This window comes from Tympanuchus pallidicinctus, unplaced genomic scaffold (genome assembly GCF_026119805.1).
Source record: "Tympanuchus pallidicinctus isolate F22 unplaced genomic scaffold, pur_lepc_1.0 scaffold6, whole genome shotgun sequence".
NCBI classification, from domain to species: Eukaryota; Metazoa; Chordata; class Aves; order Galliformes; family Phasianidae; genus Tympanuchus; species Tympanuchus pallidicinctus.
Window position 1 is genome coordinate 19,858,026 of NW_026294780.1, and position 25,507 is coordinate 19,883,532.

Sequence of the window (25,507 nt, forward strand, 5' to 3'; positions counted from 1 at the left end):
ATGAAAATAAACGAAAAAGAAAAAAATAAAATAAAATAAAATAAATGACCAATAAGACCAGTGCCTTGCTTAAAGGTCAATTAAAGTTCCCCAAAGAAAGGTTAAAAAAAAAAAAAAAAAAAGTAGAGCAGTTAGTAAAGTTCAACCAAAACACAATTCAGAATACAAACCAGCATGCAGTCTTCAATCACTGGGGTCATTATTGGCACTAGCATTCATGTACATTTCCACCTCAAGTACATCTCTATGTAAGAAGGCACCACATTTAAATGTTTGTAATACTTAGAAATCTCATTGATCTTTCTGGCTGTCACTCTCTTGGCAACCAGTTTTATGTACTCAGGTTACTTGCAATGTGAAATGTGATAGAAAGGACTTTACCTCACTTTATTCAAATGTGAAAGTTAGTCTGTCTCATGTAACCTCTCAGCCCCAAGGCCTTTTTTAAGTACTGAGGAAAATGTAGGCACTTCCATCTCATTAGGTCTGGTCTGTTTGGAAAAAGTTGCTCTCTGGTGTTGACTTCCTGTCTCCCCTTTGACAGCTGAGCCTATTGTGATCCCTGCCAGACAGTACAGCATACTCTGGGTACCTGATCAATAGGTATCCAGGTGCACGTAGCATCAGACTACAATTGCACTGTAATTCCTACCTTTCAATTTCAATATGATTTTTGTTGAAATATAGGCTGTACCTTTGGCTGGAGAGTTGTCTTCTTTGTAAGAACTACAGAATTATATTTGACCCATATCCTCTTGTCAGTTGTCTCCTGTGCCTACTGAGGATGCCACTGCCTCTTTTTGATACTAATGTTCATATTACTGTTTTCATCACCATCAGTGGCTGGAATAGGAGGATCAGAGCTTTCACCAGCTTTTCAAAAGTAGATTCAGCAGTGAGTGGGTCAGGAGTTCTACACACAATCACAGTTCTGCTGCCACTGCTAATATAGGGATGCATAAAATACGTCAAATTATTCAGTGGCTCGCAGTGCCATTTTCTCTGATACTGAGAAATGACACCCAGAATTTCTCTTGTTGTGTTGCAATGTGTTTATTACCAAACTTGCTAGGTTATACTTGACACCATGTCAAGCAATTTTGCCTTGGGACGCTGGAATAGAAAGATGAACTGTAGAAATTTGGCTATTTAAAGTGCAAGTATGTAACCTTCTGTAACAAATAACACACAGTCACAGGGGAGTAGGTTACAAGTGGACTTTTTAAGTGATCTCATTCATTCTGCTGCTCAAAGCAGAGTTTTCTTCAAAAACTGTTCAGGATCTTGTCCATTTAAAATATGTGAATTTTTAAGAGTGATGATAAGCAAACGTTGGAGCAATTTACTTATGCTGCAATCAATTCTCAGCTGTTAAATCAAAACTGCTGAGTTTTTGCTTCTGCTGGAGGCCATTCCTATATGTTTGGTGTGACTATGAACCTTCACTGGTCTGTAATTTCTCATTACATTCAGACTCTGTTGTATGTTTTGTGCATTTCTCTTCCTTTGTTTACCCCCAAAACAGCTTTAGTCCCCTGCATTTCTGTGATGACCATGAGTCACAGGTGAATTGATAACCTTGGAGTCTTCAGTATCTTCCCATGCCTGTATTCTCAAGAAATGTTCTGTCATATCATGCCATGGTGCTGCGTTTTTTGAAAGGGCTGTAGATAGTTTTATCTGTGCAAAATTGCTTCTTTTTATTAATGTATGTTAGATCAAAAGATGTATAGAGCAATGAGCATTACTACATAAAATTTTCCAAGGCTAAGCAGAATTTAAATATGTTAATAGTTACCTGGTCATTAAATAATAACTGTTAGTAGCTTAAACAAACCTCTAGGCAGGTCGAGACAAGTACAAAGTCTGACAGGTTCCATGGCTTATGTTCTTAACCTAACTAACAACTTGTGGTCTGCTGCACCAGTGATAACCAAATATTTACTGTGTTACAGGGCTACACATTCCTTTTTTATCCTGAAGTCTGACAAGTTTTTAATTAACATAATAATCAAATAATTAATGCAGTTGTATTTTCTCTTTCTTCGCAGGTTCTTAGAGTAGTTCGGCTTATAAAGATCTCTCCTGCTTTGGAGGATTTTGTGTATAAGATCTTTGGACCTGGAAAAAAGCTTGGGAGTTTGGTTGTATTTACTGCCAGCCTTCTAATTGTAATGTCAGCAATCAGTTTACAGATGTTTTGCTTTGTGGAAGAACTGGATAGATTTACAACCTTTCCACGGGCAAGTATAACCAGCAATGGTACCTTATTGTGTACTGAGATTTTCTTATCATTAATACTTATATTCATTCTTATATGACCAAGGTTCTTATTCCTCTAAGAACCATGGGGCAGAATCAGCTTATGCAGAGTTTCAAAAATACGTGTTTTCTGGGTGTAGTAGTCTTCCACTAGTACTTCACTTGTGAAGTTTGTATTTCTTTCTATTATGGGAATATGGAAAAATTGTATGTGTGCACACATGGCTTAACATACATTATGGCTTATGATCTAGCATGCTACAAAAAAAGACCCAGCTGCAGAACAATGGAAATTACACACAGAATTTATATAAAAATGTATACACACAATTCGTGTCTTCATATTGTGAAGTTGTTGATCTTGATTAGTACAGGAATGTTTCCTTTACACAGGGCTATAAAACCTGTCTGCATTGACGGAATAAGTGTCTGCCTTATGGGCATGAAGTTAATTCAGAATAGAACACTGAAAATCAGTAGAAATCGGAGCTAATGAATTTATTGAAGCACAGTGTTCTGAATGAAATATGGACATTTATTTAATAATGAATTAAAATGAGTGTACATGGCTTGGTTTCAGTCATAATTTGTTTCTGTAGCTCCAGTTTAGTTATCCAATGTATCTATTTTAGAGAAAGTGCATTGGTAAGAACAATTAAGTAACAATGAACAAGACAGTCTCAAGGGTCATTCATCTAGCAAACAAAATAACTAGACAACAATTTGGCCTGCATTTGAGGTATGGGATGCTAGATACCAAATATAAAATAAAAATACCTATTCACAAGGAATAAAAATAATGCCATGCTTTCTCTATTAAAAAATGTGCTTACAAAAATAGTCATAAAGAATTTAGTATAATTCATTTTTGAAATGCTGAAGAAAACAAAAAGAGGATAATACAACTCAAACTTTACTTAAAAAATCAGTGCATCTGCCTCTAAATTAAGTGATACTGCCACCCTATGCTATGCCCAAGTCCTATGTATAACTTCTGATTAAAAAACAAAAAGAACTTAAAAACTTTAAATCAACAGTAGAGTTTAGTTTCTGATATATATATATTTTTATTTATGCAAAATGACAATGATAGTCTTGAAGGAATTATTGTAGTATAATTAAAACAAGAGACATTCACAAGTACCGGGATATTTTTAACTGAAATAATTGGTATAAATAACTGAAAAAGATTGGCTTGCACTAAGATATTGCTAAGACATCTCAAGATTTTAGGAAAGTTTTAAATTATTTTGAACATTCAGCCTAAGACCAAATAGGTTTTAACAAGAAATTTTACCATGTTAAACATTTGCAAAAGTTCACAAAACTGAGAAAATATTTTCTCCAGTAAATCTTAGGGTTTTTTTATAAAATAGAAACTATTCAAAGTTTTTTTCTATTTTGTGTTTGTTTTTATGGGAAAAATGCAAGGCCCATTACCTATAACAAGGGATTGTTCCAATATTCAATTCCAGTGAGTTGAAATATTTCTTATAGCTTCTGTATGATAGAGTACTTCGTTTGACAGTGTCCCTCTAATGTCTGCTTTCAATAAAGATCACAGAATGTTTTTGCAATAAGACAGAAATGAAATATACAATTCTGGATATTTAGTGGAATGCATTCTTTTCATAATGTGACTGTGAAATATTTGCATCAGTGTATAACATAGAAGAAGCTATGAAGTCTGCATAGCAGCGATTGCCATTATGAATTTTTAAGAGCTTGCACAGAAATATGAGTGAACCTCAAATGGTAGCACTGTTGCCATGAGCTTCTTTCAGTTCTGAATCCACAGAGGTCAAGTACACTAACAAAGTGGTGACTCTAGAGGTAAATTTTTACTTTTTACATTGAAGTGCCTTCTATATTGAAACAGAAAAAAACATAAAATCATTTTGATGCCAGAAGTGCTTTATAAGAAGGCACAGTATGGGTTTGGGAACAAGGAGACCTCCTTTCACTAATGCCCATAAATTGCATGTTTTCACATGGACTCCTGACAACTGTCAATAGGCACAAACTCAGTGTTGCTATGGTTACAAATTTCACTGTTCTTTCGCTCATTGCAACTTTCCAATTGGACTGGCTTTCTCTCTAATACCAAATATAAAAATATAAATGTTTGCTATCTGCTATTTTAACCATTCTGCCATCTCTATTTTTGCATGTCTTCTTTGGCTGCACGTACTGAGCCATGAGTTCAAAACTGGGTAGTTCAGTGTAGGGCCTAAATAGAGAAAAATCAGATGGGGGGTTCTGTGCAAAGGTAGCAGTATAAGATGACTGCTTGGAAATTTAAACATTCACTGTATGGAAAACGAAGTATGTTTTTAGTGTCTGACTTCCACGCCCCATTTTCTGGTGACACTACTCAGTGTCTCAGACATATCACAAGGCTGGGAATACCACTATTCTCTTAAAAGCAACAATAAACATTGAAAAGAAATGAAATGTAGGCCCAGCTGATCTCAACAGCAACAATCCTGTGGTCATCAGCAAAACCAGGACTTGGCTTCTAGCCTTGAGAACAGAGGAAGCTCCGCTTGTGACCTTTTCAACATAATCACCATCCCTTTAAAGAGCTGCACTATGTCTTAGTTTTCTGATGCAATTTCAATCTCAGCTTCTCGTAGAGCTTCTCACAGTGTGTCATGGAGCACTCATTACTGTGTCAGGAGAAAAAGGAAAGTTCAAGACAGGTAGAAAGCAATGCAAGCATTGCACAGCATTTGCCTAAATCTTGCTAACTTCATTTGCAGAAGTAATCCCACTGATTGCAGGGAAGCTTGCATGAGTAAGTGAATTTCGAAGCTGCTTACTAAATTTCTCAGAGATTTGGCCAAAATTTTATATGGACGAGCAGCACTTTAAAAGGCAAGTATGTTAAAACTGAAAGCAGTTCTTGGAGTGGCACCATCCTGTAATACATGGACAGGCTATCAGAACTGGCACTTCTGTTTGTACATTCCACCATACATTTGCCAATCTTCTACTAAAAATAAAAAGGTAGTTTGACTTCCATCATCAAAACAGCTAATTATGTAATAGGGCATAAATACTCAAAGAAATTGACAGCCTTTTCTATAACGTAAATTAATTCAGAAAGTCACCATTTGCATAAATCTCTAAGCTTCGTCTTAACAGATGTTGATTCTGTCAGCTAGGTAGCTGCATTTCAAATTCATTTTAATATAAACAGTGGGAAGTGCACCTTTCAGCTAAAAATAACTTGCTCCAAAGGAGATTGACGGATGCAAAACAAACTCACAGTGCACTGCTGTGTTCTCTTAAAACTAATATTCTGTCATATGCTGGACTTAATGTAATAATAAAATATTTGAATGCTATTGGAAGGCCATTTGAAATACCTGTATGCTTTGTGGACAGCTGATTTAGATAGCAGATTAGATTTCTATGCTGTTAAAAGTGTGTCTTTTCTAAATTAATTCATTTTTTGTACTAATAAGGGGTCCACAATGTAGTTGTAGTTTATATCTGAAGATTTACTTACAATACATATTTTTAATAAATATATTCTTACGTGATTCAGTATGAAGAATACTGCAATGGTTCAATTGGCCATTTACCCAGGTGTATTTGCCCAGCCAGAAGTGTGTTGTATTACTTAATGTAATTAATCATCTAAGTTTTACTTCAGCAAAGAGAGTCCCATCCATTAGGTAAGGCCATTACTGCTTTCAGAGGTGCTATACAATTCCAGAGCTGCTCTGCAGTTGCCTGCTTTAGCTTTATCTTCACCTGATAAGAGAAGGCTGAGAACTGGTGCTGTGTACTGATGAGGTCATCACCTTAGAATCATAGAATGGGTTGTGTTGAAAAAGATTCAAAGATATTCTAGTTTCAACCCATCAGCACAGGTGACTGTGCTGTGTGATTTAGTTGCCAGCCACTAAATCAGTCACTAGATCTGGTTGCCCAGGACCTCATCCTAACTGGCCTTGGCAGCCTCCAGAGCTGGGGCTCCTACAGCTTCTCTGGGCAACCTTTGCCAATGCTTCACTACCCTGTCAGTGAAAAATTTCCACCTGATATTTAATCTAAATCTCCCCTCTTATAGTTTAAAAGCATCCCCCTTTGTCCTATCACTATCTAACATGTAAAATGTTTATTTATCTCGTGTTCATAAGCTCCCTTTAAGTAATTGAAGGATGCAATGAGGTCTCCCCTGAGACTTGTGAGGCATGATCTGCCTCTGATGAAGACATACTGGCTGTAACAGATCACATTCTCAGCTCTTGTGTGCCTTAGCATGTCTTCCATAAGGATCTGATCTGTTCCTTGATCTTCTCAGGCACAGATGTGAGGCTTACCAGTCTACGATTTCCCAGGTTTTCCTTTCTCCCTTTCTTGAAAATAGGAGTTATATTTCTCTTTTTCCAGTCACCAGGACACTGACTGGCTGACTTTTGTTATTAAAAATGGCAGTAGATGGGACAGGATGAAGCTTGTCTTCTGTTTTACACTGCTTAGTGCTGGCATTTTGATTTGTGGCAGTAAGTATGGGGTGTCAGAAGTTTCAGACATCTGGATTCTAGGGCTCATCTGGATTCAGACATTCCTGTCACCAAAGACAATTGGTTGAAACATTTCCCTTATTCCTTCTGTTTTTGACATTCTTTCCAGGTCTGAAGGGATTTGGAAATGTTACATAAACCATTGCACAATGAATGCTGTTGACAAAACGCATAGAGGAAGAATCTGAATAACTGAAACAGAAGGAAGAACTGGGACCTTGTTTTATATTGGTTATTCTCATCAGTGGGATGCCTAGAGTGCTTCTGCTGTTAAAATAACATAAATATTTGGTTTCATTTCCTTTTACAATATATTAAATAAGCATATTATAGAGAGGTAACACTGAAATATATGCATAACCAAAAAATTACAGTTCAGTGTTTTATTGTAAACAATAAGCTGTAGATGATCAAGTTATTTTTCCTATTGTCTTATCCCAGGAGGAAACCAAAAATCTTTTCATACGAGCTAATGAAGCTTGAGCTATGTAAGTGCAATCAAAGGTTAGGTTACTTATTCCAGCTGTTATTCTGAAATAACCTTTCACCTGACTTCAAAACTTAAAATACAAATATTTATTAAGATTAAAAAACAACAACAACAAAAACAAAGCTAGTTTTCAGCTCTCTTAAGTCAACTTGAGTAATGTGTGTATAAAACTACATTGATACAACTTGTGAAATATTAATATGTATGTGTTTCTTTTCTTGCAGGCGTTCATGTCAATGTTTCAGATTCTCACACAGGAAGGATGGGTAGATGTCATGGATCAGACACTGAATGCTGTAGGACATATGTGGGCACCAGTAGTTGCAATTTATTTTATACTGTATCATCTTTTTGCTACCCTGGTAAGTTTTAGTTTGCAAATGCATTGTGTTTTTCTTTCTTTTTCTTCTTACTTACATAGCTCTTGTATTATTATTATTTTTTTTTTCTTCTACTTAGAACTGATTGTGATGCTCATGTTCAGCATAAGGGGCTTTGGGTTTATTTCTTTGATGTGGCAGAATTCACCCTTCAGCCATGTGGCGTAAGTGGGGAGCTTTTGTTATGGTGTGAGTTGTTCTTCCTAAGATCCAAATCACACTGGTAGGCTAATAGTATAATTGTTGACTGTCTTGTGCCTTCACTGTTCTGATGATTACAGACTGAAGCAAGTGTTTGTATTTCACATAGAAATGGTCCTCTCAATTACAACTGCATTCTCCTTGTAGTAATAATTAGAGTCAGAATTGTTAAGCCTTGGGATGCAAACTCTTAATAATAAAAGAGTGCTTTTCTGTTGTCTGATGCAAAATCAATGCATAAAAAATATATAATATAGTATAGTAGGCAATAAAAGGATGAGAATTACTAAAGCAGTTCCTGGATGTGTATGGAAAATTAGACTATATCTAAAAAAGATGTTTTACCTGTATGGATTTCAAATCAGATGATGATACTTTTCTATAGAGAAAAAGTTAAAGAAAACAGCCTTTTGGAAATCCTATATCAATAATGGTGTGGTAATGTATTTTGAATACAGAGAAAATACTACAATAAGGGGAGTAACCATTTGATCCATCCTTAATTCATTACTTAATAATACTACTTTTATTTTGTACTTTTGTATTTTGCATTCACTGCAGTTTTTGACACACACATCTTCATTTCGTCATTCAATGTATTATACTGTTACCTGCTTCTTAAGGTGATAATTATGTTTATACAATCTCCATCACTTTCCAACTGCCTTTTTTTTTTTTTTTTTTTTTTACTTTATGATTTGTCTTGCTTCATTTATAATTGATTAGCTGATCTGTGAGTGCAGTAGATTTCTTCACAATCACTGAAATCCTGACCACTCATAAATGACAGTAAAGGGCATTTGATTCTCCTGGAGCTGCTTAAGCATATTAAAATATAAGGTGAGCAAAAGTACATTGCCATCAGTAATATGGAACTTCTACTGTTAAGTCCTTGGGTCTGGAAAAGCAAGTTTACGCTCGAGAGATCTTTAAAACTCCTTTGGAAGTGGGAATAAAAAGCAAAAGATAAGTGGATTATGGTCATGAATTGGTTACTGATTTGAGAATCTTATTGTATTTTTTACCAACCTAAAATTGAATTGATTTTTTTTCCTCTTTGATGAACATTGAGCAAATCCATAAAGTAACGCCAGCTGCCCTCAGTGCTAAAAAATCACAACTTAATTGAAAAGTAAGTTAGTTGTAAAATATTTTTGGTATTCTGCTTCATGCTTTCAGAAAGAGTTATCTGGGACTCCTACGTCTGCTTATTGAAGCTACTTATTTTGCTGGTTTCTAAATTACCTGTCTGTATACTGTCCTCAGTCCTTTTCCAGGGCATTTGCATTTTAATTATGTAGCCCTTACTGTGCTCCCTAAATCTATGCATTTCTTCCGATTCACTTATGCAAATTCTATATGGATGAAGGAGCTCTTCTAAGAGAGCTCTGAAAAACTAGCTGGCCTTATGAAGTTGTTAGCTTCAGTTCTAAGTTTTTCCTCAGACCTTGAAAGAAAAAGCTTCCAAGGACAGAATTGTCTGAAGACAAAAGAAGCTTAAAGAGAGAAAGAAACTTGTAATTGGTAAGGGAGCATGGAAACAGTTGGGCTGCTCCTGAAACCAGAAGACACTTAAGAATAAACAGCTGTAAGTGAAAAAAAAAAATCAGAACAACTGAAGTCAAACAGAGAAATGACTTTCAACAGCCAGAAGAAGGGGGAGGTTTAGAATTGAGAAGTGATAATTGCAGGCATTTGGCAAAGCTAACTGTAGAGTTTTGGAGTGAAATGAATAGGTTTCACATTAGAAAGCAAAGAAAAATTGAAGCTCAAAAAACAAAACCTCCTTTGGGAGTGAAGACTATTATTAATTGAGATGGCAATGGAGAAAGTTAAACAAATAATAAGTTTGCATTTAACTTTTCTTTTCTGGTACATGGTCGTTAATTCTTATTGAAGAAAGTTGAAAAGGGAGTTAATGAAAGTTTTGATGCCTTTATATGATTCTGTGCATGAAGCAGCAAGGCTGAAAGTGGTAATGTATTTAATGAGCACTGTATTTCTGTTTTGTATGGAACAGTACCTCCTTAACTAGTATGCTCTGAGCTGCAGGTACTAGAGTGTCATAGGCTGTATAAAGTAGCTAAGGAAAGAAAAACACCATACTGTAAAATCCTGACAAAATGATAGCAAAATCATCAATTAGGGAGCAAATTACTTTGTACCAGGGATAATGTATTTTCTGTGTTTTGCCCTGTTTTGCATTTTGAATGCCATCTTAACTTTTACAGTTTGTAACAATCAGATAATAGAAAACAGTTTGAAGTGCTGTTTAGGTATGTGAAATATTTAATATGGTTTTTATAACAACCTCATGAAATTCTAAATATTGTTAAAGACAGTTCCCTATTAAAAGATAATTCCTTTTTCTGAAGACTGGCATTTTGCAAGTTTGTGAGAAGGATCCTTTCTTTTCAGTATTGTTGAAGGATTGTTGAAACTTTAATAGTGATGGGCAGATACAATGCTCTGCTCTGGTTGTCAGTTAGTAGTCCAAGACCACAGAAATATTTTAGGCCTGTAACTCCTGTAAAAGAGTTGAAATTCTTGCTGATATCTCTAGGAAATTGATGCTTGCCTATAGAATCTCAGTACAATACTGAATATCTGCCTTAATCCACAGAGACTTAAACCTTGGCAATAGTTGTAAAGCTACATATATATGTATTTACTACTTTAAGACTTAAGTCATCTAAGGGGAGATGATGAATGGTAGTATTCTTCTTCACCTGCATCCTTTCTCTGCCTGTTCTGTCTCCTTCACAGCTATATTAAAAAAAAATTCACATTCTTCTAGTCCACATATCTACACAAGAAAATTATCATGTGATATACACATTTTCTTCTTCTGTGATTCTTCCTCCCAAAGACATATCTACACAATGTTTAATGGAAAGTAAAAGAAAGTGCATGAGTTTGCTATGTTGTGGTAAAGCACTCAAATGGAGTTAGCTACTTTGCTTATATCTATTCTAGGCACTGAGCATTAAGCATAAAGTAAATTATTGTCAGTTTTTTTCTGATGATTTTAATTTAGTTGTATACAAAATGTATTTTGATTAGTATTATGTTAAACATATATAAAATCTTGGTTATAAAACCTAGAATTCCATTTTTTAATGTTCATATACTAATTGTATAGTAAGCCAGAAAAAAAGAAATAAAAATCTTCTTACAAAATAGCTAGCAGGCAAATATCAGCATGAAATATTAGTTCAACAGATGTGATAGGCAGTACATTTTACAATAGTACCCTCATTTTTCTGTTATACTTGATAGTACTTCTATTACTAGAAATGCAAGGCAATTAAAAAATAGTTTGCATTTGTTTTGTAGATTCTACTCAGCTTGTTTGTTGCTGTTATTCTGGACAACCTGGAGCTTGATGAAGATCTGAAGAAACTTAAACAAGTAAGAACATGTTTTTGCTCTGCTTAAAGATATTTTCAATAAAACATTCCTCTTCTGGTGCTCCTATGGTAAAAGATGTGAAACATTTTCACCAAGTGTGAAGGGAACAGAAAACGTTGGAAAGAGCAACCCTATTCTATTAGATAGTTTAGTACCTTGCAGCAGAGGGTAAAAATTCAGTGACTATAAAGAAGATTTAGAAATTGTTCAAATATTCTATGAAAGTCAATTTAGATTGACATGTAATTAAAATTATGTAAAAATCACAGGAGAATAATATTTTTGCTTATAAACTACATACTGAAAGATAAAATATTGTCTGGCCTATTTCCATGTTCACAAAGGCTTTACCATGTGACTGTTGTACTTCGTTTGTACTGCAGCAAGAGAAAAATGTGAAAAGATAGTGTTCCTCCTTTGAACAAATTAGCTGTGAGTAGGATATGAAGTGTCAGCACACCATGGACTCATTTCTTTAGAAGGTAAAATTTTGCAGAAGATAGCTCTCGTAGGCTTTTGTAAATAAAACAAAGTAAAATTTTTGATTTGGAGCAAGGCTTACATTCTAATATGTGAGCAAACTGTAAAACTACTGCAGAGGAGAGCACTAGCAAGAGTCAACAGACAGAAAATGGGAAAAAGAGGACCAGACTGAATGTGTCAGATGACTCCTAAAGGCTCTTGGCAAAGTCAGTGTGTTTACTTGAGTGTCCATATTTGGGGATTAGGATCATCTCGAAATCACTGTCTCAGGCTTCAATCCCAGAATGAAAACCATAAAACAAATATGACTAGAAAGTTCATGTCAGCCATTCTGACCTAGTGAACAAACCACCAAAAAAGAAGGTGTCTGTATGATTTGTGTAAATTCACTGGAGTGAATTTACGTATGCAAAGAGGAGCCAAATCATCTGCATTTGCCTATTTGATGTATGGAACAGCAAATTGAGAATTTAATGTGTTGGGGCTGTTTTTGTAATATTTGAATTATAGCCTTCTTTCACCTAGCTTCTGTTTCTTCTGTGCATCTTTCAGGTGCATCAGCAATTCATGTGGAATCATGTTTTTTCACTTTTTGAAAAATTATCTCCCAGACAACTTCCTCTGAACTGTTACAGGCTAATGTGCCCTTGGCTTTCCATTCATGTTATTTTGCTTTTAGATTTAAAACTGAAAGAATGCATTTATCAATTTATTATGTTTATATTAGTTTTGTTCATTTTCTACAAACTTCTCATTTAAGAATTTTAAATGCTAACTTAGTGACAGTCTGTTTCATGTATGCTCACTGAATACATGGCTTGTTTCAAATTACTCTTCTTCCCAATATTCTATTATTCAGGGCACTAGAAGGAAAAATATTATATAGTCACTTTAAGGCCTTCTTTATAGAATTTGATCTAAAAATATTTCTTCCTGTTGTTTCTGCAGTATTAAATATCAACATATATTGCAAATGAAGTGAATTAAAAGGGTGTGCATTTTATGGCACAAAGAAATATAAATGTTAGATATCAGTTAATCAGCTCACATATGTGAAAAGAGACATAATACAGTTGATTCTGGGATGGCCAGTCTAGAGTATGCAAATTGAGTAAAGCAAATGAAGTTTATTTGTTTTTTCTCCTTATCAGTCTCAAGAGGTAAAATCATAGGAAGTGAAAATTACTCAGATATGATAAGCCATGTCATATCGTACTGAAAATCTTCTGGTAAATTTTTCACAGTCTGTATGAATTAGGAGCACGGATCAGTTTTCTGAAGTGAGGAGCTTGACCTTTGAAATCCTGTGGTTTTTGTGTGAATCTTTAAAAATCTTCAGCTTTGTGTATTTAGATGCATGACTTTGTATTTTAAATGCACCCCTCTGAAACTAGGGAACAAAAAACAAAAATGATGAGAGACCACCACTTGCTGTTCTCACCACTGTGACAGCCTAAAATCTTGTTAGCCTGGTAGGAACCCTGTCTCTGTAATAACCACAGAGTAGAGCACACTCAATTAAAAGACTTTTTAAAAAGTCCCCAACTTCATACTTTTGAGACTGGCCACAGAGCAACTTTATGAGCTGGGCACTGAACCAGAGTAAAAAAGAACACCTATTGAGCAGACCAGGCGTTACATTTACAGAATCTCAGGGCTTGGAAGGAACCACTGAAGATCATCCCATGCAAACCTCCTTCTAAAGCAGGTTCCCTAGGAAAGTGCCTAGGTGGATTTTTAATAATTCCAGAGAAGGAGACTCCACAATCAATCTGGACAGCATGTTCCAGTGCTCTGTCACCCTCACAGAAAAGAAGTTCTTCCTCTTGTTCAGATGGAACTTCCTGTGTTCCATTTTGTGCTCTGTAGTGGAAATGCTGTTATGGCCTGAAACAGTGATTGAGCACCTGGTGTGAAGGCAGAGCCAACCCAGGGGAGCACAGGTGCATGCAATGCATCTGAGTGACTGGAAGGAATAGAGCCAGGATTCCAGACCTAATGTACGGGTGGGTGGTAGAGGTAAGGGTATCTCACTGGAGATTCCTTCCTAGCTGAGGCCTTCCAAAGGTAGGCAGTTTTTCTTCCTTTGTTTCTGTGTCCACAGATGCTCCGTTCAGGCTTGTTCTCATTTACTGTAGCCTGGGACTGTGCTACTCTGCTACTATTGCTGTGTCTTCCATCACATTAGAGCACTACATGCTCATTGCCCCTTGTTCTATCACTGGGCACTGCAAAAAGTCCACATGACTCCCACAGTTTAAATATTTATAAGCATTGCTAAGATTCTCCTTCAGTCTTGTCCAGTCTGAACAGCCCCAGGCCTCTCAGCCTTTCCACTAAGGAAATGATCTTTGTGGCCTGCCACTGGACTCTCTCCAGAAGTTCCCTGTCTTTCTTGAACTGAAGAGATCAAAACTGAGCACAGTATTCTACATGTGACCTCACCAGGTCAGAGTGGAGGGGGAAGACCCCCTCCCTTGACCAGATGCTGACCATGCTCTTTTTAATGCACCCCAAGAACACCCATTGGTGTTCTTGACCACAGGGCACATTGCTGACTCGTGGACAATCTCTTGTCCATCAGAACATATAGATCCTATTCTACATAGTTCATTTCTCTGCAGAGGTGGTCAGCTTCTAATCTGTGTGTATATCACTTCTCAGCATTTTCTCTTGTTGAACCTCATGAAGTCCCTATCTGCCCAGCTCTCCAGCCTGCATTGTAATCTGTTTCCATGACCAAGCCAGCATTTACAGAAGAACCACATGGCCATTGGACATACCAGTTTGTCTCTGGCATAATGGCATATGTATTATATATATGTTATATGAAGATGTCTAAGGTGGCCGACAATTGTTCACTTGTATTTGTGGAAGTATTGTTTTAAATAGTACAGCCTCTCTTCAAAGACTATTGCTCAATGCTACTGAATGTATTCTCTCCTGGTGTTTTAGCTAAATTCATATTATACAAAGTATTGCATGATTTAAAAATGCTTTAAATAAAAAGAAATAAGAGATTGGTTCTTGGGGCTTAATCGCTGGAAGTGATTGCACAACTGATTAAGTGTCTAGAACAGCGAATGTTTCCCATGGGGTAAACCTGCGAGGTATCACAGGCTCAGTGCTGATAGTAGTTGCGCACTATTATACTGAAATATTGGTTGTCTTATCTCAGAAAATAAAGCAGAACAAGTTTAATTCAATGATATTTTGAATTCTCCATTAAAAATGAACTATAAAGGGAAGGAAGACTGGGAGGTAATTGTTACATTTTAATCAAGACACTTTCTATAAAGAAAGAGATCTGTATCACTGCACAGGAATTTTTTTGACATCTATAATTCAAAGCTGAGTAGTGTTTGAAGGAATTAATCAAATCATTCAAGCTCTTAATATAAAACTACATTGATTTGTTAAAGTCGGTAAAATTGTAGCGCTTTCAAAAGAATTTTCATCCTCATGTTCACACTTTTTTCACTGACTTTAATGACTGTAGAACTTGAGGCCCAAGGCATTTTCACATAATGAAGTGCTGAAGGATTTTCAAGGAAGATGGGAGAGTATATATAGGCCAGAAATGGTATATAGCTGATAATCACTTTTGAGGTGGGTAGTTATTAATTATATCTTCATTCCTTAACATGATCTTGGTAACAAAAATGATATTATTTTCAGATTATTGAGCAAGGACTAACTAGCTAATACTTGCAAATACTCCAAAATGTAAAGTGACATATAAACACTGTGCTATCTAGACCAAATATAAAACTTGTAAGAGGTTTATTTTAGTGATTTACTTAGCTTTACAGGCACACATAGGAGTGGAATCTGTTCTTCCAAGATGTCATTCAGATGGCTTAAGACCAGAATTATTGTTTACTTCATTACAGCTCTGTGCTTTGTTCACATTATCTCACCATCCTTTGCCATGTGTCATCCTCTTGGCTATGTCTGCCATTATAACTCAAATCAAGTGAAAAGAGGTTGTACCATAGCTCATATTCAGCAGCTGTATGTATATTAAACTTGATTGTTTATGTCTCTCCAGACAGACCCTACCACATGCACTAGCTTCCAAGTGTGAGATTGATTCTGGTTTTTTTCCAGTTCTGCCCTCTGCAGTGTTCAGCACATCAATTATGCAGAAGAAATCTATCAGCTAAAATCTTAGTTTACTCCTCTTTTGTTTCCATCTTCCATCCTCTCTTCTGAAATTGTTGGTAAAAATTTAGAAGCTGGAAGGATTTCTTTGAAAGCATTTTGTTGGGCTTCTCTTTTTAGCAGTTCAACTACGTTGCGTGAGTTGATGTCATCTGACTACTTCAGAGAAATCTTAAATGATTGTGAAGCATGATTTTCCACCACAATAGCCCCATTAACTTGTCCTATTATATTTTCCACATACTTAGTAATTCTATAGTTCCTGAATTTCTATCACTCTGCCTAGATAAGCAGTCTGACTCACTGTCTTTTAGTTTCCCATGCAGCCTCCCAAAATTCTTTTCTTAAAGTTAGTGTCATAAGTGACTCTTCCCTTAATCTCACTATTGATTTTATTTATGTCATAGATTATTCACCACTGTTAGTATGTCACCATTGTTATATCCATGAGATCCCTTGGAAGTCTTGAGTGAGCATTATCAGGTCTTAAAGAGTAATAAGTTGGCCTTGTGTCAGTTATCTTTTGAAAGTGTTTCACCTGACATTGCTATTGGAAATTGATCTTCCATATGGGTTAGAGTCTTCTTTGACTTTTTCTGTGGTGGATACAGTTCATTTTGCTTTCTTCTTTTACTTTATTTTTCTAAAGTTCCTTGAATAATATTCTGATTCTCTTTTAAAGTCTTTGCAGATCTTACTGCTTTCTAAATGATGTATAAGTTTCCTTATTATATTTTATTGCTTTAGAAAATAGTCCTACAAAACCTTTCACAATCCATCATGTAAACGTTTTAAAAGAAGCCTGCGAAAGTTCACGTTCTTCTCTGTATTCTTAGTTTAGCATATAGCTTCCCTTTTTAAAACACATTCTCAAATATACCCAAAGTCCTTCTTTCCACTCCAACTGACAATGCTGACATTTTGAACTTCTTAGAATTTCTTCATTAGGTCACTGATGTATTCAGTGCCTCTATAACAGAATATTTATACGCTTCCCCCTCTAAGATTCTGTCATTGTTCCTTTTAAATTCTTTTTAACAACCTTATGACTTCATTATTGTTTTCTTTAACTGAAATTCAATATAGTGGATTGTTTCTCTGAATTTAAAAGCATTTTTGATCATCTTTACGTAATTGCTTTTTTGGTATTTATATGATGAACTAGATCTGGGTAACATGCACTGGCACATTACTACCCTTTGAACAAAAAATTTCTCCCAAACATCTAATCTAAATCTCCCTTATTTAAGTTTAAAACCACTTCCCCCTTGTCCTGTTGCTATCTGCCCATGTAAATTGTTGATTCCCTCTTGTTAATAAGCTTCCTTTAAGTACCTGAACACTGCAGTGAGATCTCCCCAGACTCTTTTCTTCTTCAGGCTGAACAAGCCCAGCTCCCGTAGCCTTTTTTTGTAAGAGAAGTGGTCCACTGACAAGAAGTAAATAAATGTGGTGAGCAATTTTTAGAGAGCTATTCTTTGTTTGTAGGGTGCATACAAAAAAATTCGGAGCCAACTGTGAGATAATCCTTAAGCTGACCAAGTTAATGAACCATTGTTCATCAGCAGCACTGTTTGTAGCTGCTGATGTACTCATATAGGTGTCACTGCCACCACACCATAAAGTGGATCCCATCTAATGGTACACAATTTTAGAAATATTTTCTTGTGGACTAAAAGATAAGAAACAAAGCAGTGTTAAATGCTTGTTTTTTATGGTGGAGGAAAGGAAGCAGAGTTTCATGCTAATCTTGAGTAAGACCTTTGCTGTTCACTGTTTATAAGTTATCTAGAAAGTGGGGTGAATAGTGAAGTGATTGAGTTTTCTGCAGATGAAAAATAAGCGAAGGCATCCAAATTTAAAACTTACTATGGAAGTATTCTTATTTTATCTGAAAAATAAAATTTCAGTTGAAATCTAGATAAATGCACACAGAGAAAAATACTAAAAAGATATCTAAAAATAGGCTTTGAATAAGATATCATCAGTTAAGATATTTTTTTTCATTCATTTTAGAGATTCTCTATCATGTCTCTTCATTGCTTACTGAAAAAGAAGGCAATCTGTTAAAAATAATTAGAGATGATTGTTAAACACAGGTCAAAATTTCCTGTTTTACCATATGTACCTGTCATATGTCCGTGTGTTGAATACTGCATTCAAATGAATTATCTTTTTTTAAAAAGAGATGCACTGAACTGAGAAAAGGTACATAAAAGGATAATGAAAATGATTTTCAGCTTGAAAAGGAGATGACAGAGGTGGAGTCTAAGACAAAGTTACATGAATCACAGTAGGTGTAAGAATTTGAATAAGGGAACACTATTTTACTTCTTTCACTACAAGAAAATGAGTGGGCACTCAAACTGGGAAGAAAAATGCCAAGGTACTTTGTTTTGATTTTGAGACAAATTAATAGAATCAAATCCTATAAGGGCTGATGATTTTTTTGGCATAATTTTAAGCCCCAGAGGTTATCAAAGCTGGGAGACAGTGCAGGAAGTATGATAGCTTTTTATTTGATCTGTTCTTATACTCATTTCCTAGACATTTTTTGCTTGTCCTTGCCAGAGGCTGGAGACTGGTGCGATGGACCTTTGATCCAATCCAGTGAAATCATTTTTATACTTCCATAATTTTCCATAATCTGAATGGGATTTCAGAAGCAATTTGCAAGTAGCACACTGCGGAACCATTTAACTGTGATGTATTTCCATAAGGGAAGAGCAAGTCTCTCAAGCATTTTGGAATATAAGCAGTGGCCTAACTTCCTTCCTAACACCTTAAACACGAATACAGATGGGATTCGTTACTAAAAATATTTTCTCAGTACATGTGTTACTACCTAGCAACAGAAATTCTTGGACAAATCAACAAGAGTATGAAGTAAGAACATTTTTCTTCCAATTTAATGAAATTTTCATTCTCTCCAATCAAGTTACTTGCCAGATGCACATGTTCCTTTCCCTCTCCTTCAATTCCACACAATGAAATACAAACAAGATTATTTTCCCCCTGAATCCATATCAAAGCAGCATATGCAAGAGGTGTGTGTATACTTATCTATTTATAGAGTATACATTTTAATGATCTTTAAAAATACACACTATTTTTCCTTTGTGCTTCTAGAAAAAGCAGATGTTTGCCGTGTTTATTTTCTTTTATTTAAACTCAATGTTAACTCTTTGATGCTGAAAACAAAAACATTCATGAAAATGGCTTTTTTCCTTGATTTGTCTTTTGTGGTAGATTCTTGTTCTGTTGCTTTTTTATCACAGTTAGAGTTTGAACAATTCAATATGATATCAGTGTTTTAGGATTTTACGCTTATAAGTCTTCCAAAAAGAGCTTAAGAAAATCAGTAGTCATGACAGAACATGCATAGTTAAAGCTAAGGAGGTAACTGTTAGGTGCCCTGTTTGATAAGAAGGAATAATTTTAGTAGAATAACATTAACTGGGAGCTGAGTGCCATCAAGTATTCATTCTGTTGTGGAATCTAACTCCATTGTACATGTTCCTTTCAGCAGTGGTAGTAGTGATGGAGGAGCGGGGAGGTACTGGTGCTGGGATCTACTGCAACCCAATTGTGAAGAACTATGGCAGAGCAAGGTTGAGAGGTCTTTGAAAATTAGGAAGGGGAAAAAGAAACTAATTTTGCTTTGGGTGTTCATTAGGTCTTAAAACGTACCTTGTGTTTTCCTTTTTTATCTAGTCTTGTTAGTAGATAAACAGCAATCAACGCTGATTTTTTTGTTTGTTTGTTTGTTTGTTTGTTTGTTTGCATGCTTGTTTTTCAATGAACAGTTGTTTTTGCTTCTTCCCTACTCTATTTGGTACTAAGGTTAAAAAAATCCCCAATTTATAATGAAAATTTTGGCCTCCTACTTTGTAAAGGGAGTACGTAGTGTTTCCTGAGCATCATACTAATTTCTGGAACCAATATTCTGAACATGAGTTGGATACTGCTCACCTTTCATGCAACAGTGCTTAATCAAAATTTTGGTCAATGTCAGTTGAGACAGTAAGTTAGTCTCTGAATGCTGAGTCCTTCTGCATTTGTCTCTAACGTAGAATTAATTCAAAAAAATTTTTGAATCAGAGATTTGTATTAGGTAAATTCACATGCATGACAATTCCAGCTTACATTTCCTATGGATAGATACTCTCTTCTGCTTCTGCTATAGCTTTCAGTATTCATTTCCCTATAAACTGGAGAAGAGAAGCACAATTTGTACCTTCAGCCTTAAGTTCATATGCAATCAGTTGTTGATTATACAGTTACTATTTTGATGAAGTTAAAAATATTTCCAGTGTCTGTGCTTTTCATATCTAACATATATAAATTAACTACATGCTGTTAATCCATGTGAAATAAGTCTCCTAAGGGTACTTTGTGTACTTTAAGAGGTGCAGTTATTTCTGAGAAAGAAGTAACAGCGTATCTTGGAAGGAAATGTAGACTCTATTCATTTGAAAAGCCAAAGGCATCCTCAGAAGAAAGTACAAGCTGGTCTGTGTGAAAAAAGACATTGACCATTTGTTGTGAAAGTATGTCCGTGATGTGACACTCATGGGTTTCAATGTATCCCACTAAGTTTTTGTGGTTATGTTTGGTCTTTGAAGATAAACATGGAAATAGCTGCTTCTTCAGAGAATAAAGCTCTTATTGCACTGTCAGTGATTTTGAGGATATCCACCTTATACGCCCTGCAATAATTTGAGTGATTATGTTGCTACACCCAATCATTGGTTGCAATACCAAGATTCTGGGATTATTTTTTTTTTAATTTTATTACCTGCTGTGCTTAAGTTTTCTTGATGATGCTATATTTAGTACTGTTGCTAAATAGTGTTAGTGGTTCCTACTTTTTCACCTGTTTCTTTCATATCTAGTTGCAATAAGAGCAGTCTTTTGTTTACATTAGATCATATATTCCCTTCTGCCTGTATTCACTTCTCCCTATTCATTGTCAAAGAAATTTAACCATCCTCCCATTTCATATTCAAAGCAGATATTTATTTATTAGGAGAGCCTCCATTAATTCAGAAGTGTAGTACCAGTCTTTTGGAAATGTTTTAATGTTTCTCTCCTTTCTGAATTTGATTGTTGCTCTGGGAATGATCCCTACTCTTCTTTGAACCAAACTTCCTACTATCAATCAATTATTAGTCTTTCAGTGTCCAAAGCATATGCTTATTCTTTAAGTTTGTGATGTTCAAGAAAGCTTTCACACAAAATATGGAATTCACACTGGCAAGAAGAGGAAAAAAAGAGCAGGACACTCATCTTTCTCAGGGCTAAACACAGAAGTCTGTTCTGCAACTTCATCTTTCATTTGTGTTGTTTTTATTTTCTCTTCTGCATGTAGCATATTTCTACTTTCAGTGCTAAGAAAGGCTTGAGATTTTACTTCATTTTCAGGCTTGGGTTATTTTTGTTCTTCTCTTTAAGTCAGATGAATGGGAAAAAAGGCAAGGGTTCTGCTGCTGTCCTCCTGAGTATTTATGTTCGCTGAGGCAGCTAATCTGTCTATTTAAGCCTTTCCAGTTTTCATTTGATTTTTTTTTTTAACTGTTCCTAGGTACTGAGATACGGAACTTGGTTTCCATATGCTTTTGCCCTCCAGATACTCATCATCTCTATGTAAAGCAGTTCTAACAACTGAAACAGCACACTGATTTTCCAGCTAGTGAAAATACATGCTATTTTTATAGCATCTGCTAGACACTCCTGCTGCTGGCATTTCATATGATTGTGGAACAAATAAAGAAGGCAACCTGAACTCAGCACTATACTTATTTTCCTTTAACTTTTCACTCTGAACTTTTAATAAATTTTGCTTTGATCTTTGCTTATGTTTCCATCCAAAAATATTCATAATTAAAAATCTATGAAAACTTTACAGAGGTAAGGGCTAACAAAGTGATTTATTCAAGAGAATTGGTCATAAAGAGAAGATAAATCACAATCTGACTGTCAGCCAAACTGAAGCCTATGTGGACCAGCACGATAAGTGAAGCTGAGAAATTCTTCCTAAGCCTGGTTCCAGAACAAAAAGGAAGTCAAAACTGTGCAATGTAAAAGATAATTGGAACAATGCAGAAGTTAAAAGCTTTCCTTAATGTGGATTTGGGAATTGTGAAATATAGTTGCATGCTGTAAGAGAAGTCTAGAAAGCAATGATTTTCATCTCTATTAAGAAGAAAGCACATAAACAAATCAAGCCTCTACAGTTTGGTTTTTCCATATGTAGAACTCTGCTTTCCCACAGAATATTCAAAGGGCAGCTAGGCAGTATTCAGTGAACTGCTAGCCACACTATAATACATGGCTTATTAAAAGCAAAGTTTGTTTTTTTTTTTTTTAAAGGGAATTATTCCTTTGAAAGCAAGCTATTTTAAGAGCATTCTGATTTGGGAGTTCTTGATTCTCCCTTTTTTGTTATCTTGAAAACCAAAGCATAAACAATTCAGCTTTCAGAACAAGGCAATTGTTCTACAAAACAAACTGTATCTGCAAAACAAACCATTATTTGTTAAAGTGTAAGAATCTGCATTACTCCAAAACCAGAAACAGCAGCGATGTGTTAAACAGTTGGCAGCCTTAACAATATTGACTAAAAAAAAAAAAAAAAAAAGTTGTATTTAATGGGCTATTCTTTCAGTGTGCTCATTGTGTTAAGTATTTGCCTTAGGACTTTGGGTCTGGATAGTCATATCCAGAATGACAGAAGGGAAAAATACAGTGCGTTCATTTATTCAGTGTGTAACTAGGTGAGTTCCTGGTGTGCATCAAGTAATTCTGGAAGCATAAAAATATGTAGATGGTCTTAGAGAATATTTTGTAGAAAATGAAGGCTTCAGTGGAAACTAGGCAAAGGAGACTCTGAAGGAGTAGCTGCAAGTAATTTTAAAATCTTGGCAGAGCTTTTCTAGGAACCAAAACTGTTAATGCTGGCTGTCATTTTTTAATCTTTGAATAGTGATATCAATAGATACACAAAAAGCTTCTTGAAAAAGATTTCCAACTGTCAGCTCTTATTTCTTTACCACATCTTTGAAAGATATCATAGGCTTAGATTAAAGTCATTCAAGAAGCAAGTGACAGCAGATTTTTTACAGTGGTGTATATGGAATGAAATCTCACACAGATAAAACAGTGCTTCCAGAAAACTGTTGTTCTGGACCATCCTTTGTCCTCTTCCTCTCTTTCTTCATCTCATTTAAAAATCTCTCTCAAAATGAATATTTATTGTAATTTAAATGATGAGAAGAATATTATTTTTTGTTTCAGCTCTGGGGGAATAGACTTTTCTGCTTCATTTACTGAAGCTGTAAAAGCTTTTGGAAAGTTTCAGCAGTCACTTTTTATCCATGCTTAATGAGGTGGAGTGAATGCACTTTTGGGGGGCTTTCCTGGCACCCCCTAAGCTCATAGGATCTTGGCAATTTGGGCTGAGCATGAAGAGGAGCGGCAGGAGAAAGGTACCTTGTCCTGTTTACAGTGACTTTGAAAAGGAATAACACATGCTCTTGCTCTGTACGATACTGTTGTCTCAAATCTTTATGTTGTGAGTGTGTATGTGCACGGAGATAAAAAAAATACTATATTTTTTTCTTTTAAGAACTAGCTACAAATGAACTACCACTGCAAAATCCTAAAACTGACTTACTGGTGCAAGTGAATCTGGCAGGAGCTTCAACAGAATCAAATTATATTAAGCTAAGGTAAACCGCAGCACAATGTAGGTAACGATCAACTTCTCTACTCAGTATCACTTCGTGTCGAAATCTAATCTGTTGGCAGCTGAAAAATGGAGCTTCCTATCCACAAGAGAACATAAAATCTAGAAAAATGTGACATATCCATGGTAATACTTACTGTGTATTGGCCATCGTACTGCAGTGATGCTGTATTCCTGTAGGTAGGATATACCAATAAAACTTTCACCAAATGATCAAGTAGCAGCTAAGATTTCTGGGTTACATTGCCAGCTATTTGCTCACTGATTTATTTATTTTATGTTAGGACAGTGCTATGTCATCATTACCACTACCAATTTTTAGGACTGTCCTTACAATATCATGGTCAGCTGAGCTGAGTAGAGAAATGTAGCTAGTTGACATGCAAGCCAATAGCAATTACTTTTTGACTTACAGATCAGAGGATTCCAGACATTAGGTTAAAAAATAGGATGGAAGAGCAGACTTGCACAAGGAGCTTGGAGAAAAGATCCAATCCAGTTCCCAACAAAGAATGGAGAGCCCAATTGTCATTTGCACTGACCACATCCTTCTGGAAGGAATTGTGTATTTCAGTCTTGTTTAAAATATTTCATACATTTTTGAAAAAGAGAAGAAAAAAAAATGAAGTGAGGTATTTTAATATCTATCTTTTTAACCATTCAAAAAAGACTGAATTAGATTTTGGGGGGGGGTTATACTACCAGCGCCTTGTGGTAATTAGAACGCTTGCAATGTGCTACATTCTTTCCTGCACTAAAAATAACATGTGAATACTGGGAAGATGTCATTAGTTAATAGTATAAACAGTTATGTTTGGGGCAAAGAAAGCACGAATCAAAATGTCAGGAAAAGATCTTCTCTTTTCCAGTTATTTTTATGTTATTTGAAAAGAGTAAAGGGTATGAAGACATTCTGAGTGTATTCAGATATATATTTTTCTGTTCTAGTCATCTAATTATCACATCCTAAATCTATATTTTGTATGTTTTCCTGCCAAACAATACAAACATAATATATATTTTTGCTCTCGAATGTATATACATACATACACCTTTTATGACTTCGAATTTATTTGTGAACACACACATATGGACAAATGTTTTTAGAATCATAGTTTTTCTTAATTTCTGCTCTTGCAGATACCCTCCAAATATATGCATATGTGAATGCAGGTGTACACACACACCTACACACAGTAAACTTGTTAAGTATACAGAGTTTTTCAGAGTGTCCTGATTCTTGCAGGTTGCTGAAGAACAGATCCCATTTAAAATCAGGCCAGTTTTATCTAAGTGTTGAATGTACTCTCAAAGTCTGAAGATGTGTATGCATACTTTAGAATAAGTTGCTTCTTTTAAAAAAAACCAAAAACCTGAAGTTCTAAGAGCTCTGGTGGTGCCACAATCCACCTCTAATGAGCTTTCTTTTGTTAAGTACTGTTTTTTTCACCAGGCATTTCTTAATTCTACAAGATTATTTTCCTGCTGTCAGCAATGAAATGGTGTGCAGTACTTACATACCTTGTTCTTAACTGGCAGTGGATTATCCTAAGTCCTCATTAGAGACATTTGCTTTGGTGACTTAAGTCTATCAAGTTCAACTATAAGTCCTCCTGCACATTTACCCTTGAGCTACTATTCTTTGAGTATGATTGTTCTTGATATTACTCATGCAAGATAATGGCCACTGACATCACAAGAAAGCCCTCAGCAGCCCCTTCCCCCAGGAACCCTGGCTTCTGGGGTAGGGGAGTCTGTGTTAACCCCTGCCCCCCTTTAACTCTCATTAGATTGTTACCAATGTGGCAGTCATCTGAAAGTAGAACCAGGG

At 35.5% G+C, this 25,507-nt stretch overlaps 1 protein-coding gene across 2 annotated transcripts in view; it reads left to right on the plus strand.

Annotated features, from left to right (window-relative positions):
- Positions 1-25,507, plus strand: part of NALCN (sodium leak channel, non-selective) — a 212,393-nt gene that overhangs the window by 124,117 nt on the left and 62,769 nt on the right. For both annotated transcript variants that reach the window (XM_052705813.1, XM_052705814.1), the window contains exons 13-15: positions 2,052-2,243; positions 7,515-7,652; positions 11,208-11,282. In XM_052705813.1, coding sequence (XP_052561773.1) covers positions 2,052-2,243; positions 7,515-7,652; positions 11,208-11,282 — 405 coding nt within the window. The remainder of the gene's footprint in view (positions 1-2,051; positions 2,244-7,514; positions 7,653-11,207; positions 11,283-25,507) is intronic.